Below are 18,986 nucleotides of genomic sequence, written 5' to 3' on the forward strand. Positions count from 1 at the left end.
ATATGTTCAGACTTATAGATCCTTTAAGTACAAGTGATCTTAATATACACATTTCATCTCAATCAATAAGAACTGTCTTCTGAGTATTACTGATTTGGAAGTGGAAATTTCTTTCTCATATCCTTACTCTCATTCTCACCTCAGTAATACCCCACACGTGCCCACACACGTGCACACATATACACATACAGACACAGAAATATAGGTTTTTCCATGTGATATATAACAATAGTTTATATAGCCAAACTTTTTTTAAAGTAGGAAACTACCTGTTAAAAAGGGAATATGCTTTTTTTTATGTGTACACACATATCTGCTGCTTTATATATCAAATAATAATATATATGTGTGTGTATATATATATATATATATACATATTATACTTTTGTATATATATTATACTTTTGGAACAATAGGTTTCCTGCTTTACCGCAGTATGAACATAGCAACTATTGAGCTATAACATTGATGTCATTAAATGAGTTATTTATAGCCATTCAAATACAACACAAAAGTGATTCTGCGTTAAATAACGCCTTTCATTTGACATTTTAAAAAATTATATAGGAAAGATTTTGTAAGTGGAAAATACTGATGTATTTTTTAAGCTGAGAATTTAAAAAAATTATCCAATATATTAAAGAAACCTGAATGTGGCTTTAAAGGGGCTATTTGGATCACTCATTAAAATTCAAGAGTATGAATGGGGTTTTTAATAATGCATCTATTTTGTTATTCCTCCATTGCTTAATTTCCTTTATATTTTGAAATCATGTTTTTTTAAGACCTTAAAAAATTATGATGTTAATTGTAAACCGTAATGTAATCTGGTATTTATTCATACCAGCCGCTTTTGGTGGAAACTCTTTTGCCTTGTTAGTATTCCTTTTAATGGAGGTTGCTACTCTTCCTAAATGAGTGGATGTGAGTTCTTGAAATAATTTTCTCTTTATCTTCATGAACATTAATAGGAAATATACATGCATATATGTGTATTTTTGTGCTACTCATGAATAAATATGTTTCTGAGTACCAAAAGACCAACTAGGATCTTAAGCTGGGGGGAATGCATATTCCCTACAAATATTTTCTCACAGTTGTCTCTGGGACAAAGCAGGACAAGACAAGAACATTGGAGCTTTATGAGCTATTTGGCTCAATCCCAAGGACATCTTAACTTTGGAAATCTTCTAGTGGGCATGTTCTTCCAGCTGCCTTTTCTCTATCTCCTCTTTACCAAAGCATCTTAGTATCTTAATGTCTTTCACAAGAAAAAATGTACTGATTCTTTAATCTGAGCTCAAATAAGATTTTTAGAAGCCTAATTTAAACAAAAAGGAAAAAAAACATACAAAACAAAGCACAAAAAGTCTTTTGGATGAGTGTGCATTTTCTTGACAAAGGAGAAAAATGGACAAAGATTTTTTTATTTTACCATTTGCTATAAGTAATGCTAAATTTTGAGTTTTGTAACAAAGCAAACATCTAGTACTCTGTTCACAAACACAAAACTGAGCGATTCAAATAGGGAAAGATCACTATTTGGCCATAGCAATTCATATCATTTATTTAATTTGTAAGTTCATGAACTATGTGTAGAAAATGACAGAAAATTGCACTCACCATTAGTATTTTGCTTTTGGTCTATTTTTGTTGTGTTACAAATGAACTTAGTGCCTCCTTTTCCTCTTCAATTTCTATGGTAGTCGAACAGGCTTTAGTAGCCAGGGCTTAAATCCAGTTGGATCTAAAAAGCTGAACTTTTTTATTGGCTGAAAGTTCAGCAATGAAAGTTGGTTTTTGGAAGGTGTGAACATATTTCCTTTGTTTAAAAAACATCAAATGACTCAGGAATTTTAAAAAACAGTTCTTCACTTATAGCTCATCCAAATCCTTTGCTTTTCCTGTATCATTCTATTTTTGATTTTGGCTATATTTTGGTCATTTTTATTCTTCAGTATCTCCACTAGAGGGCAATAAGAAATGAGAGATTTTAAAAAAGTCTCCTTTAGGTATTTTTTGAAACAGGCTAAGCATCATGCTATCTTTTTGGATAGTTTTCTGAGTAGAATGAAATGACTCTTTATTATAATTGTCCTTTACATACGTTATTCTGAACTGTTGTCATTGCCTGATATTCTTCCCATCCCTATTTCTTTTCTTTCTCAATCTATTTTATACATTGTTTCCATGTGAAATTTTCTGATGCATAGCTCTGAATACTTGTCCTGCTCAAAACCATTCAGGAGTTCCCTACTGCCTACTAAATTAATTTTAAGCTTCTTGTCCTGGCATTCAAGGACTTAGTGTAGTTCCAACTCACCTTTCCAGATTCATCTTAGCTAATTTCTTTCATGTTATTGATACTTTAACCAACTGATCTTGCTGAGTGTATTCTCTGCTTTGTTGCCTAATGTTTTTATTCATTTGTTTTTATGTCTAGAATATTCTTCCTCAATTCTACCTATTGAAATTCTACTAATTATTCAATTTCCAGATGAATGCCATCTCTTTGAAGCAACTTTCACTTACTTTCCTTTTTCCAGTCAGAAATGATTACTTTTGTCTATAACTTTCATAATAATGCATACATTTCTTATGGCACTGAAACAAAGGCTCATTTTAAAAAAATAATATTCTTCTTTGAGCCAAATCTGATGAGAGTAAGATTCACACAATGTTCATCCCCCTCTCTTCTTTCCCTCAAATGTAATAGGTTTCTTTTGCTTCTTCATGAGATGTAATTTCCCTAATAATATTCTTCTGATGAATTGTTACAGCTGTGAATCATAAAATATCCCATTTTCTAAGAAATAGATTTAAAGGTCACCCACAAGGATAATAGAGAGTCACATAGTCAGTATAAGCAAGTTGCAATGTGTTATTAACCCAGAGTTTCTTAGAGAAACAACACTCCTGTCATCAGAAAACTATTTGAAAAGTTTGAAGTTCAATCACATGACAAAAAGGAGCAATAAATGCTGGAAACTCTGCATTCTTCGTTGATATCAATAGTTCTAATATTAGTTGGTATTTAATTCCTTAAGGTTTGTAAAACACCTATGTCCCATTTGATCATTACAATAACTCTATAAGGTAGTTGCATATAGGCACAAAACTAGTGACAGAGGTAGTTTTTGAACCTAGGTCACCAAGATCAGTAGTCTACTATGCCACATGGCATTGAAAGTTCAATATAAGGAAAGGATGGCTTCCAGGACATTGTTTAGATTATGGAAGACAGGCAGGAAAATGTAGATGCAAATAATGCAAAATGAGGTGACATGAAAAAATTATTATCTACATCTTTGGAGGTAGATCTCTCATCAAAGAAATCACAGATGTGAAGTGTTGTGAAATTGTTCCATTCTACCTATTAAATGGATTGGCTAATTTGAATAATAGATTATTCATTCAGTTCTATATCCGAGTTTGGGAGGGGAAAGGTATGTTTTTATTCACTGTGTTGTTCTCTATTGTTAAGGCAAACTCTTTAAAGTGATTGTGGAGCTCATTTAGAAGGCATTTTTGGATTTGGTGTATTTAGTACAATATCATTAAAATATCCACATTTTCAGATGAAATTTTGATATTAATAATTTTGATGTGATATGTTTACATTATTTTTAATTTTACCTTTACTCTTAAATTTGTAGTGTTAAAACCCTAAAGCGTATCTTGAGATTGAATATTAAAGTTCTCTGCTCTTAAAAATCTTTAAAGATTCTTCATGACAATTCAATTCATTTTTGTTATTTAATATTCTTCAATTTAAGTTTACAAATAAACTGTTTCCATTGACTAGTTAACATTTGAATGCTGACTACATAGAGGAGATTATATTAAATTCTACAACCCCATTTATAATTCTATTTTCAAAATTAGATTTGCTTTGTTGTCCTTTTTTATAACTCTTGAAAAATAGCTAGAAAACCCCTAGTATAGTTTTACTTATTAGCAAAGAAAGTCATCCAGATCCCAGATTTAGAACTAGAAGAAATTTTTTGGATCACAAATTTAGAAATTCAAAGGATCATGGAGGTGATGTTGTCCTACTCTTTCCTTTTGCAAATAAGGAGATGAAAATTCAGAGAGGTTAAGTGAAGTATAGGTGAGAACTGATATTCAAACCTAAGTTTCCTGAGTCTAGTCGTAAAATTCTTTCATTTGCAACAAGTTCAGTTTGGAGAATCTATGGAGCTAGAGTATTCAAATGATGTCATGAAAATTCTAGAGGAAAGGTAGAATGACATGGAAATTCGGACAAGGAAATTGTAATGGCTATTGCAGAGTTGTTATAGAAGAGTTGGGAAATAAATGCTTCAGGTTTGAATTTGACTTTGCTTTTGAGAAATAATAAAATATAAATTGAAGATTCTTTCTGTTATCTATTTAAAATTTTAAAGACTTTAATAACACAAGATAATATACCAACAGCAAGTTTAAAAAGGTATTTGTGATTGATTATGGATCCAGAGGAAAATAAATATGTAGACAGCATGCCTCTTGTCACTTTAATAACTTTCTAATTCTATTTTCTAATCAGGCCTGTTACTCACTTTACACATACTTACATCAACATCCCCACTCAAACCCTATCACCTCAAACTCTAAAGGTTCCCTATTACCTCCAGAACCAAATATAAAATCCTCAGTTTGGTTTTAAAGCCCTTCACAAACTCGTTCCTCCCTATGTTTACACTCTACATCTACTTTAGTCCCTCCTACATAATTTATGATCCAGCTACACTGGCTTTCTTATCTTTTTTCTTATACATGATACTTCTCTCTCTCAACTATGACTTCTTTTTTTTTTAAATGACTTTCCACTATTTCTAGAATGTTTTCTTTCTTCCTTTAAAACTCAGTTCAAATTCCACTTTTTTTTTTTTTTTTTTTTTTTGCAAGAGGACTTTTCTATCTTCCCTTCCATTCTGTCAATGCCTTCTCTCTGTATATACTTTTCATGTCACTTGGGGGCAGAGACTGGTAAAACATGAATTATGTTAGTGATGTTAGTAAAAACATGATGTTGGTGAAGATATGAATTATTTAGTGTAGAAGAAAAGTGAGAGTGCCTTGACTGCTAGTCCTTGGAATAATCATATGAAAGGGGAAGGATTAAAGACAGTGATCAATAGAGAATTATAAAGAAAAAGATTAAAATCATCAAAAAATCTCAGGAGGAAGAAAAGTAACTTAAAGATATTGAACTTAAGAAGCTATACAAGAAAGATATTAAAAACAGAAGGGAACATGACCTCCAGATCAGGTAAATGAGGCCCTATACCTATGAATTAATATTGCAAGATAAAGGAAAATGAATCAAAACCACCATGGCAGAAAATTTTGTGGAATCCCCAGAGTATATGCAACTACAATATGATGTTCTGGACTTGTTTAAAAGAGAAATAAAAAACTATAAATTTAGAAGTTATGGCCTGTACGGCAAATATGATTGGCAGTATAGAAAAAACTGAATCCATGATGACAACTCTCACCAAAGAAATAAAAGAGAAAATATAGGAAATGCAAATACACAGAAGTGAAGGATAATTTGTAAGAAGAGAAGAAAAAAACAATGAAATTAAAAGAAAACATGTTTCTAATACAGGCAAAACATATTGATTTTGAAGACATGATATGTAGAGACAAAGAGTTTTAGGTATCAGAAAAATTGGATGTCAAAAAACCTGAACACCATAATGCATGATTAAAACAAGGAAACTGCCCAGAAACTCACCAGAAAGAGGAGGGAATGAAATAATATGTTCTGAAAATCAAAGGATCTTAAGATGCAACCAAAAATGACATGTCTTGCAAATCTAACCTTTGACAAAAAGAGGGAATTTAACAAAAATAAAAATGCTCAAAGAATTTCTATAAACAAAATTATTTGCTTATCAAAGACTTCAGATAATAGAAATACAAGAAAGGCAATCAAATACAGCAACGGAGAAAGGAACAGCTAATTAAATCAATTTGTCCTTTCCCTCAAAAAAATTTGAAAAGAAAGAATCATTGGACTACCTGATATCTTCGATTAAAAAAAAACAAACTTGACATCATGTTAAAATGTCTAGAACTACCTAGATCTCTCAGAATCAGAGGACAAAGTGAAAACGGAAACAAATTACTAGCTGTCTTTTAAAAGAAACTCCCAAATGTAAACTCAGGAATATTCTGGCTAAAATCTAAAGCTTAATCCCATTTTAATAAAGGAAAGAAAGAAAGAAAGAAGGAAGGAAAGAAAAGAAACACTAAAAGAAAAAGTTAATTCAAATGTCAGTGAGTACAGTCAGGGTCACACAAGATTCATTATAGCCATTGTTAGGGGAGGGATATAGAACTTGAAATATGATTTTCAAGAAGGCAAAAGATATAAGCTTACAGTCAAAAAAGACTTAGTCATCTAAAATGAATATAATCACACAGGATAAGGATTAATCTTTAATGGAATAGAGGACTTCCAACATTCCTAATGAAAAAAACCAAAGCTACAAAGAAACTTTGAAATACAAAATCAAAAATCAAATGAAACAATAAAAATATAAATATGAGAGAGCAGAAAGGAATAAACCATGATGAACTGCTTACAATCTAAGGTGGGAGAATGATATGTATCTTGTTTAAAAAAAAAACAGCCAACCAACCATAATATTATCAAGATTTGTAGAAGGAATCACAGAGGGATTGGGAGTGCTTTTGTTACATTTTTATGATCTTAATGAAGAAAGGAAAGTAACAGAAAAGAAAAACAATGGAGGGTAGAGGAGAGATGAAATAATCTTTTATAATTTGGGCATAGAAGTAGAACACTGAAAATAAGGAAAAAAGAAGAAAGAAAGTAGATTACTATTAAACTTCATTTTCTTCAGAATTCATTAAAAAAAGGGAAACAAGAAAGATATTAGTAAAAACAAGGAAAAGGCTACATATTTGTATAAATTCTTTTCTTGATTTTATTGGCATTAATACATAGGAATGGGCTGCTGTGGTGGAAGTACTGGAAACTCTTGGGGAAAGTGACTATTCCCTCCAAGAAATACTTATTGGAGAGATGAAATCCAAAAACTTTACATGCACCCCACCCTAGATTTGGGGAAAGTAAATGTTAAATGGTTTAGAGGAGAGTTTCCAAGGATTTCCCTAAGTAATATTCTTTATGTCAGTCTAATGGGGATGTGAGATGCTCTGAAATAAAATTCTGAAACACCAAGAGAGATAATTTCATTAAGAACGGAAAAGTGGGGGCAGCGAGGTGATACAGTGAATAGGGTGCCAGCCCTTAAGTCAGGAGGACCCGAGTTCAAATCTGGTCTCAGGCACTTACCCAGGGCAAGTCACTTAACCTCAATTGCCTCGGGTCAAAAAAAAAAAAGGAAAGGAAAAGTGAGATCTGTTTGAAAAAAACTGATATGGGCACACATAGAACTCAAAATGCAACTTGCATTTTTAAAAGAAATGGATAGAATATGGAAACAAACAGGACTAGCAGAATGATTGTATCATGATCCCATAAAGATTGTATCAAGAAGGCTTACACACTGGTGTGCTAAATTAAGAATAACTAAAACTTTTTGGAGAAAAAGGATAATCACAGAGTGGACAGGACTCTTGATTGGGGTGAATATGACAGTAACTTATAAGAGAAAGAAGGCAGAACTGATTAGTTCTTATTTTACATACTTTTTTTTCTGCAAAGATGATGTTTATGCTAAAAATGGCAAAGTGAAAATTATGCCAAATTTTTTACCAAGTTGGGTAAAGACATAGAACGTGATAGAGCATTTTCTTTTCTTTGAGGAATTCTAGTCACTTGGCTCTTGACCCTCATCCTCATTAATGAAATGCCTGGCAGATATGATTGCTGAGCCATTGTTAGTAATATTTGAGTGATCATAGAAATAGGAAAGATTAGAGAAGGACAAACAACTTGGTTTTCAAGAAAAGGAAAACTGTATTCTTCAGACTATAGGTGACCTTGAGTATTTGCTGGCAAAATTCTAGAATGGATCCTTGTAGGAATTGTTACTTAACATCCAGAAAGGGCAATCAGCTTGGCTTCATTAAGAAGAAATCAAACAAGACTAATTCATTTCCTTTTCTGATAAGATTACTAAACTAGTATATAAGGGAAATCTTGTGGACATAATTTAGTAGATTGTAGCAATGCTTTTGATAAAATATCTAATGCTATTCTTGTGGAAAACATGTTTAGATATGGATAAAATAATAATGTTTGGATGAATTCAGAATTGGTTGGATGTTTGGACTCAAAAATATTTTTAATGATTAAGTACAATGGCTGGACATGTATAGTAAATCTTGACAATTGGTGTCAGGACCTATGAAATTTCACATTTCTTAATCATTGTCTTGGATAAAGACATAAATACCTCTCCTGAAATTTGCAGAAGACCCAAATCTAGGAGGGATAACTAACACATTAGATCATAGTTCGTTGGTGAAAAGTTTCTGAGAGGAAAGAACATTTTGTTGAAACTAAGAGTACCTTTCATCTAGCTATCTTTGTGCTCCCCTATCCATCCACCTTCCACCTCTCATCTGGTTCTTTACTCTTTTCTGTATTTCTGATTGGTGAGGATTCCCCTTATCTAAGAAGTATTCACCATGAAGCACTGTGGTCATGCCACTACATAAAGTATGTCTCTCCCCCGTTGGTTTTTATGCCTCCTTTTCTGGGGATGATAATCACATCAATAATACTGTTCCTCTATATGTGACTCAGTCTTCCTACGATTTTATTAAACATCTCTGTGACTTCCCAAATTAAAAAAACCCTTCTTGGCTATCACTTTTGTGGTTGTTTTTTTGCTACTGGAATGTAAGTGCCTTGAGCTTTTTGTATTTGCACACTCAGATTTGAGCTCAGTGCTTGGCACATAGTAAGCACTTAAAATTATTTTTATTCATGTATCCAATATGAAATTCAATAGTGATAAATCATGGTTACAAAAGTCAACTTCACAATGAGGAAGAATGATGATGCAATAGTTATTTTGAAAAACAACTGAGTGATTTAGTGACTTTCAAGCTCAAATATGAGTAAACAGTATGATGTGACAGCTAACAAAGCTAATATGATTAGACCTTATTAAAAGAGATATAGTTACATAAATAGGGATGTTATATCTTGAAAATGCTGTGATCTTTTTACCTCATTTGGAGGGTTGTATTTTGGCATATTACCATTAAAAATTATACTTATAATCTGTCCCAAGAAGTACAAACAGAATTGTGAAAGGATTTGAATCCATTGGAAGATTAGTTGATGGAACTATACATGTTTGTCCTAGAGAAGAAAAGACTCAAGAGAAATAAGATTATTATGTTCAAGTATTTAAAGGACTTTAAAAAAGGATTAGACTTGATCTTTTTAATTGGATGGTAGAGTCAGAAGCAATATGTAGAAATGGCAAACAGATAAATTTAGTCTTGATGCTAAGAAAAATTTCCCTAACAATTAAGATTATGCAAAAATAGAATAGATTGACTAAGGAGGTGCTAAATACTCTCATGGAGGTCTTCAGAGAGTGCATGACTATTTGTCAGGTATGTTACAAAGAAGATCCATTAATGTATGGGATGATTACTGAAAGCCCTTCCAACATTAAAATTGTATGATTTTGTAATTCTCTGAAATCTAAGGAAAATCTGCATGTTTCCTGCCTAGATTCATGAAATTTGAACTCTTGTTTTTCCTATAAAGAAATTCTTCTTGGTCTAAATATTCACTTTCAGTCTAATAAAGAAAAAAAGGTATTTTTGTTTGTTTTGGTCAAACACACTCATAGTAAATTGTTGCATCTCTTTGGAGAGATCTTTTTAGAGTCTTTTGGTGTAACGATATTGATGATTTCCACAAAATGTGGATGGCATGAAAATTTTAATAAATTTTCTTTTCAGACTATGATCTTTCTTTTCTAAAATGAGACTCATAAAAGTCAGCTGACCATGCAAATTCAACTTTTTTGTTGTCTGACCAGAGCAGAAGGAAAAAAAAAAATCAGAAAATGACAAAGCGGTGTTTCACTTTTAATATTTCAAAGTGTTCTCATACATATTGTTTCATTAAAGTTCCAAACAATTTTTTGAGTTAGGCTAGCATCTACCATCATGAAAGAATTTTAAATTTAAATTTAAAAACTTGTTTATTTTCTCATTTGAATTGTTAAAAATGTTTGTTTCTTGAAAGGAATTTGATATTTTAATGCTCTCCTCTTGAGAAGTATCTTCTCCTTGTATCATAAAATAAACCATATACATGTAAAATAGTACACATATGTGTAATGTTATAATATATGAATAATAGTGTAGTATATATGATAGGAATGCACTCTCATTGTATCACAAAACAAAATATGTATAGTATGTAAAATAGTATATGTACATATGTGTATGTGTGTGTGTGTAATATAATCCCTAAAGAATTCTGAAAAAATTAGATATACTGGGGCAGCTAGATGGCTCAGTGGATAAAGCATTGACCTTAAAATCAGGAAACCTGAATTCCAATCCAGCCTCACTTAACACTTATAAGCTGTGTGATCCTGAGCAAGTCACTTACCCCAACTGCATCACACAAAAAAAGAAAGGAAGGATAAAATGTGTTAAAAAAAAAAGAATTGCAAGTTGCTTGTCTGCTAAAAGAAATAGCTATTATTTTAATAAAATGTCTAAAAGTTTACCAAGCAGCTAAAAAACTTGTTTTTTTTAAGCAATTAGGAAGTTTCTTAGTTCTGATGATTAAAAAAAAAAAAGACTGTCATTGGATTCCATATTATTGGTGTACACACAGATGACTTATTACCTCCGTCTAGTATTTGCATCTAGTGACTAATATTAATTTCTAGTATGAATATATTGTGACTAGATACTGGTATTTGTTTCATGTGAATTGAAAGGCCAGAAAGGCAGAAGTTGTTGTTTACAATTACAAAGTGACTCAGAAGCCATCCAATCATGTAGGATCACAGATTTAAAGCTAGAAGGTACTTTACACGATATTCCATTTTACAGATGAGAAAACTTGAGGTCTGTTTAATTTAATGGTTTGTGTAGAAATCAACGATCAATGGCAGATCTAGGACTTTGGCAAGATCCTCTCACTCCAAACCTAGCCCTCTACTATATTACCCCACTTTTTCCTTCCTGGTAGCTTCTATGTAGTGAATGGGGAAAAGTCAATCAATAAACATTTATGAAGCATCTATAATGTGCCAGACACTATGTTTGTTCTGAGAAACTAAGAACTCTGTAAAAAATACTTAAGAAATGCAGCTTGATCAAGAAAGCTCTCATCAGTCAGAATCTCACATTCATTTTGAAGTTCTTTGGGGTCTCCACATGTGCTTCCACACTGATTGACTCTTCCCTCCACCTGCCCACCAGATTTTCAGCTTCATTTTGTGTTTTGCCTCCCTCTAAGTTCATCAGTTCTTAAAAACCCAAGGACTAACTGTTTTCTTTTTCTTTCTTTTTTTATATATTTGTATCCTCAGAGCTTCTCTCAGTTACTAGCACATAGTAGGTGTTTAATAAAATGTTTATTGACTTTTTATTTTCTATTAACACCAAATTTCCTAACTGAAATGCATGAAGATATAACAAGCAATATTAACTTTGTAAATGAATCAGAAAGGTTAGGTGACGTACTTTATGCCATGTAAATAATTCAATGATTAACATATAAAACACAATTTATATTTCATTGCCAGCGTCATAAAAATCTAAATATGAACAGTCATATTGATTGCCCCTTTTGGGGGGATATACTGTTATTGTAAACTTAAATAAACCACATATGTGTGTGTAGCAAGTAGCAAAAGTTTTGTTCCATGACTACATATGCTACTGTTACTGAATAGTGAAAGTAGCATTAGGTAAACAACAAAGTATTACTATGCAGTTGTAAAAAATGTATGAACAGGGTTTGTCTGGGTCAGATAAAAAAATCTAATTCTGAATACTGTGGACTTGTTAGGCAATATCTAAGGGTAAAATGAAGTTGATATAGAAATGTTGTGTGTGTGTGTGTGTGTGTGTGTGTGTGTGTGTTAGGGAAGGGAAGTAGAGTAAGGAATTAGAAATAAAGGAAGGAAAATAAATGAATTAAGGGATAGAGCTGAGTAGGCAAAGTCGATTGTTCTTTAAGCAAAGGGAAATGAAAACGGATCGGGGACTCCGGGTACAGCTTATTTTTGTATGAGCTATTTCCCTAATGAGGTGAGTGGCAGAAGGCCTGATCAGCAATAACTTTGAATGACTGTGTTTTGTTTCTCTTCCTGTGTGAATCATAAGGGCAAGAATTGGGACTTGTGCCCTAAATTGAGAGCAGGCCTCCCTATATTTATATGTGGCATCATATTACATGCTCTTTTACTGCCCAGGAGCATTTTAAACTAACATTTTAATTTTTATGCTCCTGCAGCATTTCCAGCAACACCAACAAGTTGACACTAGGGATTCGCACAAATTGCTTTGTGTTTCAGTGACTACTAAATTCTGAACTTCTTAGTCCTCTTTCAACATTTTTATTTTTATATTCTTCATAAGAAGATTTTTTTTCCAGAGTACACCTTTTCTGGTCTACCAGTCTACTGAAAACTACTGAGAACTCAAACATGGTTACCTCTCCATTCCTTTCCAGTCTACTATATTATTTTGTAGAACCAATAATAATATTATATATATATATATATATATATATATATATATATATGCATGTATAATATAGTTTCTCACTTCTGGATAAACAGGATAATTTAAAAACTTTTGTCTTTTGGTCTTTATAAACCTCCAATCTCTAGGAAGTAGCTTGGAAGCAGGACTTTTTTTATCTATACTTTCTAAGATTATATAATTAGTTTTAATCCTTTTTTAAAAACTAGTTGAAGATCTAAAGTCTGAAATGCTTCAATTGTCAGCTATTTAGTTTATGAATAAAGATTTATTATTGCTGCTATTTTGTATTTCAAAAAAAAACATTTTTTGGTTACACTCCCTTTTCTTAATTTTGTTAATGAAATTTCTAATGCTTTCCTACACTCTATTATCACTATTATTTCTTTTCATTTGTATGATTTATATTTATGAGAGTGTCCAGGAGATGTTTCCCAACAACTTAATATTCTGTGGAATATAATCAAGAAAACAATTATTTTCACAGGAGACATTCAGTTGGACCTGAAATACTAAGACTAACCAGGCTGGCAAAAGCACTGAATGTATATTTTATGTAAATGAAGAGAAGCCAGTTCTTGTCTGGGAATTATCCCCTCAATACTCTTAGATAATAAATATTTACTGAATATTAAGCAAGGTGCTAAGAGCTGGAGATACAAAGAAAAATCAAAAGACATTACTTAAAGTCAAGAGGCTCACAGTCTAACGAGAGAGAGAGAGAGACAGAGACAGACAGAGACAGAGACACAGAAAGACACACAGAAAGAGAGACATAGAGAGAGAGAGAGAGAGAGAGAGAGAGAGAGAGAGAGAGAGAGACAGAGACAGACAGACACAGAGAGAGAGAGAGACAGAGACAGAGACAGAGACAGAGACAGAAACAGAGAGACACAGAGAGACACAGAGAGAGACACACACAGAGAGACACAGAGACAGAGAGAGAAAGAGACAGAGAGGGAGAGAGAAAGACAGAGAGAGAGAGAGAGAGAGAGAGAGAGGGAGGGAGGAAGAAAGAAGGAGGGAGGAAAGGAGAAAGAAAAAGAGAGAAAGGGGGAGAGAGGGAGGGAGGGAGAAAAGGAGGCAGGAAGAGGGAGAGGGACAGGGAGAGGGAAGAGAGAAATTGAAGATAATAAATAGAGATGAGGTACTACTGAATTCATACTTAAAAGCAATTTGTATTGCCTATGAGAACAGCAGGTCAGTGTCAAGCTTATGGACAACATGAGGTCAATAGTCAGTAGGCTTAGGGAAAGACGTGATGATGTCACCAGAAGACATCAGCAGCCCTACAGGACCGTTCAGCTGTCTACATGTGTTTTCTGTGTGTGCTCTTCCTTGAAAGTACCCTGATCATGTGTTTCTCACATTTATAAAACTCCATGTGTCTCCTGGTAACATATGTTCCCTACCTTCATATACTTCCATCCATATTCTCTACATGTATTTGTCAACTGAAAATGTATATATTTGTGGAAAAGTGTGTCTCAGGTTTATAAAAGAAATATTTTGTTTCAACTACTCTTCCTTTACTCTTTCATTTAACTCCCTTTATTTGAAATAGTTTTGTTTTAAAGTAGATTAGAAAAAAATGGGGTTTATGGTTTGAAGCCAAGACAAATCTGCAGAGGACCTTGATTCAGAGAAATGGTGAATAAAAGAAAAAAATTATCTATAAAATGCTTATTATATGCCAAGTACTGGGGATACAAATGGAAATAGCAAGGCTATTCTTCCTGTCATGAATTCCAAACCTTATTGGGGGAGACAAGTTCAGCTAATCTTTGGGTTATTGTAGTCGAGTGGATAGTCGTACCGGTGGTGGTTAGTTAAGTGTGTAGGGCAGTAGCTGACACTGGGGTGGGGTATAGAGCCAAGGGAGAAAGTAAGATCTAGAGGACCTGATGGGGGCCCACTATGTAAACCTGGAGTTGCCTGCAGGTGCTATAACTCTAATGCTATTTATTATGAGAGTAAAATTGTTCTTTTTTTTTTTATCATAACAGAATAATGTGTGCTAGCTGAATAGAATTCTCTTCTTCCTCCTTATCATCATTGTCATTATCATCATCATCATCACTCCCATCTATCAGCTTCTTTTCCAAACTTTTCTATTTCTAGTATCATTTTGCTGATTCAATTTTATGACCTTGGAATCAGCTTCATTTTCTCATAGTGGGCAATCAGGAGAGACCTAGTGTGGGAAGTATAATTTTAAACTGAGTTTTGAAGGAAATTGGGGATTATACAAGAGGAAATGAAGCATTTTAGGTATGTAGACAGACTATGCAAAGGCGCAGATTGAGGATGGAATAAAGAATAGTAATAGAGCCAGCTTGGAAGGATCAATCAATTGCAAGTTATCAACATTCTGCTTTGACGTCATCTCCTACATATATCTTCTCTCTCTGTATATGATCATGGACCTAGGTCCTTGTTACCTGTTATTATTGAAATAACTTCCCAGTTGTTCTCTTGCCTCGTGCATCTCATTTCTCTAAAGAATTCTCCACACTAGACATGTTAAATTCACTGCCTATGTCTATCTACAAAACTCCCAAGGGAGACCTGAGCTAGGATAAAATGTAATTGGGAGATTTTTTTTTAAACAAAATAAACAAAAATACAATACAACATAAATAATGTCTATTTGTCGGTTTCTGGATAAATATGTGGCCAGCAGGAATCCACTTCTCTTTGACTTTGACATCACTGCTCTACTTGGCTGCCGTGGCAATTATTTTTAAAGTACAGGTGGGACCATGTCCTTACTCAATAAACACCAGTGACTATTACCTCTAGGATAAATGCAAACTCTTCTGTTGGTCATTTAAAACCCTCTACCACATGCTTACAAACTATATTTCCAACTTTATTATTTTTGGTGCTTGTCAAATTCGCCTACCTGCTGCTCCTCACATATGGCATTTCTTCTGATATTCCTGGAATGTACTTAGTCTGTCCTCAGACTCTAAAGCTCAGCTAAATATTGCCTCCTACAGGAGATCTTTTCTGATCCTTCAGCTTTTACAGTTTTAACCAGCCCTTACCTTTTCTTTATATGGAATATATTTATCTATGTACATATTATTTCCCCCTACAGACTTTTAATTTCTTAAGAACAGGAACTGTTTCATTTGTTTTAGTATTTTTTGCATCTGCCATAGTATTTGAAGTAGTCACTTACTAGATGTTCATTGTTTCTGGTTTTGTAGAGATTTCTACTAAAAAAAAGAGAGAAAGAATTCTTAACAGAAGCAAAATCATTCAAGACTCCTTCACCCACATTCAGATGAATATGTGATTGGTTTGAATTATCTGGAAAATTGTAAAAACTCTTTGCTTTGCTTTGCTTTGCCTGAGAAGAAATCTTTTCATGCTTTCTAATGAAAAAGATATGACAGTAAAACATTTTCATCAATATTTGTCAAATGTTCATTCTACAATCTTTTAAATGCTTTTCTTTGGTATTTGAAGTTGTTAATTTTACTTCTCCACAAAACTATTATGTTTATTTTACTTGATGTTTTTTTAAAAATATTATTCTTCAGTGATAATAATAGCTTTGTAGATTTCCTTGACTATGTATTACTTTATCTTTTTGATAATGTATTGTTAAGTTAAAATATATGATTTTTCTTGATACTTTTTGTTTTTATATCACATTCATTTCCAACTATATCCTTCCTCTTCCAACACATCATTTGCAGTTACAAAAATTTTAAAAGAAAGAGAAAAGTGATTAGGTCAGTTATGGTATTTAGTATATCCGTTGTGCCTCCCAGTCTATCAAACATTACATATATATAAACCTCAACCTTTGCATCACAGGAGAGAGGCAGAATTTTCTGTTCTCTAGGGCCCACTTTGGCCATTACATTTATGTAATAATTTTTTAAATTTTTATTTGGTTCTTTTTTTTAATATCATAATTGTTTACATTTTGTTGTTATTGTTGTACTTATTTCATTTTGTATCAGTCTTTCCAAGCTTTTCTTAATGTTAGTTATATATGAATATTCAACTTTTATTTAAATAATATAGTGACATTCTGTTATTTCTATGGGGTTTTCATAAACCTCAGTTTGTTTAGTTCTTCCCCAGTTAATAAACATGTATTTTGTTTCCATCTTTTTGCTACTACAATAAATATTTTCGTGCAGCTAGGGTCTTTTGTTACATCTTTGATCCCCTTAAAGGTATATGTCTAGCAGTAGGACTTCTGGGTCAAAAATATGGATATTTAATGCTCTATTTAAAAAATAAAAAGAAGGTTCCTAAATTTCAGTAAAGAAGATAATGCAGTGCCTCCATGTTTCTTTTTGTAGCATGTTTCAAAATAATTTGTTTTTATTCATTTTTTTTTTATAGCTTGCAAACTTTCCAAGACTTTGTGAAGAAACAGAACGGATTGTTGCTAACCACATTCGTGAAAGAGAAGGAAAGACTAAAGACCAGGTAAGAAATAAATTTTAAGTTGATGGGTGAGGAAATAATAAAGCAGATATGTTTCTTTAGGAGAAATTCTAGGCAATAATTTGTACATTTTTTCCTTTAAAATGTTTTAAATATTTTAGGAAATCATTGTATCTTAGTACACCAATTAACTTTAGAATTAGGAAATTTTTGATAATCCTGTAATTGCTAATATCTCATTGAGGAGTGTACTTTTTGTGAGGCCACTGATATTAGAGAAAATAATTAATCAAGGGCCACTTAAAACTTAAAAAAAGCAACAACAATCTAATATTGGATTTTTCTTTTCAGAGAAAATTATTAAAAAGGCAGTTAAGTGGTGCCTTATATAGAGAGCTGGACTTGGAGTCAGGAGGATTCATGTTCCTAAATTCAAATCTGGCCTCAGATACTTAGTAGTTATATGACCCTGGGCAAGTCATTCAACTCTGTCTCAGTTTCTTCATCCGTTAAAAATAAGAGAATTGTAGTAAAACATCTTTAAGGTCTCTTTTAGTTCTAAATGTCTATAGTATTATCTGGTGTCTAAGCATCTTGATTTTAAGGTGTGCATAGGAAGAAAAGTGAGAAAAGAATTGAGATGGAAAAAAGAATAAAGAAATAGGAGGAAAGAGAACCAAAACAGAGAAATGGTGGGGGAAAGAAGAGAATTAAAAATACCATAAATCTATCCAGCTAATCTCTCTATCTGTCTATAAATCTAGATTATGAAATGTTTATATGGTTTTTATACAACAACTTTGTGAGGTCAGAAGTAATGCATATCATCACTATTTTACAGGGAACTGAGGCTATGAAAGGTTCAGTGACCTGATAGCTAATAAGGAACTATCAGAGTAATATACTTGATGAGTGTGCAAGCAAGAACTGAAGATCTTTGACTTCCAGTCCATTGCTATTTCCACCTTGCTGATCTGTCTCTCTATAGAATACAGTTAACTCTGGAGCTGAGACTTTCCAGTATCAGTATCAGTTATCATTACCATTCAAAATGGAAATTGTCAAAATTTTATTTTCACTCTTAATAGTTCCTTATTTTTTAAAAGCTTTGCACAGCAGTTCACAAGATGGGGAAATATTCTTTACAATATGGTCTGCAGTAACTCTCTTGGCTTGATGAATGTCATTCATGTGCACGTGTGCGTGTGTATGTGTGTATTTCTCAGGTCTTTGCCCCAGCATTGTCTTGCTGTGACTTGATGGATTTGGATGGTAGAAATTCTAAGATAATATTAGGAGTATTTTTCTTCAAAAATTAAATTTTTGATAATTAAAATATGGACACATTCTGTGTGCTGTGTTAGTTTGGATATTTCAAGTACCAAAGAATGGTCTGGAGCTGATTATTTCTGTTTTGAGAGAATCACTTATTTCTGCATCATCTACTTCAAATAAAAGGAAATTTTACATAAAAGTTAGAAGAATAGACAAAAGTAAGGAAGACATGAGTTCAAATTCTGCTTCTGATACTGTGACCAAATTCCTTAATATCATCTGTATCTCAGAAAACTTCATAAATTGTAAATATAACATTTTTACAATGAGAAAATACAATATATAACTCATAGAAAATATCAAAAATAGGAAAGGTGTTCTATCTTCCTTTCCTCCTAGACATATATCTTCTCATTTTCCTGAGATGAAGATAGATGTGAAATTACCTAGAACATGAAGATGAAATAATTATACTTTTTCTATTTGTTTTTATCTACCTTTTGATTCATGTTAATGTCTATGAACATCTGAGATATTCATGATATGAGCATAAGAAACAGGAGAGTGATTTAAATGTTATATTTTTTATG

The 18,986-nt window shown here is 32.6% G+C and overlaps 1 protein-coding gene across 9 annotated transcripts in view; it reads left to right on the forward strand.

The window, feature by feature from the left end:
- DNM3 (dynamin 3) overlaps nt 1-18,986 on the forward strand; it is a 565,331-nt gene that overhangs the window by 179,385 nt on the left and 366,960 nt on the right. For all 9 annotated transcript variants that reach the window (XM_031936892.1, XM_031936891.1, XM_031936888.1 and 6 more), the window contains exon 11: nt 17,077-17,163. In XM_031936892.1, coding sequence (XP_031792752.1) covers nt 17,077-17,163 — 87 coding nt within the window. The remainder of the gene's footprint in view (nt 1-17,076; nt 17,164-18,986) is intronic.

The sequence above is a fragment of the Sarcophilus harrisii genome, chromosome 4 (genome assembly GCF_902635505.1).
Source record: "Sarcophilus harrisii chromosome 4, mSarHar1.11, whole genome shotgun sequence".
Taxonomy (NCBI): Eukaryota; Metazoa; Chordata; class Mammalia; order Dasyuromorphia; family Dasyuridae; genus Sarcophilus; species Sarcophilus harrisii.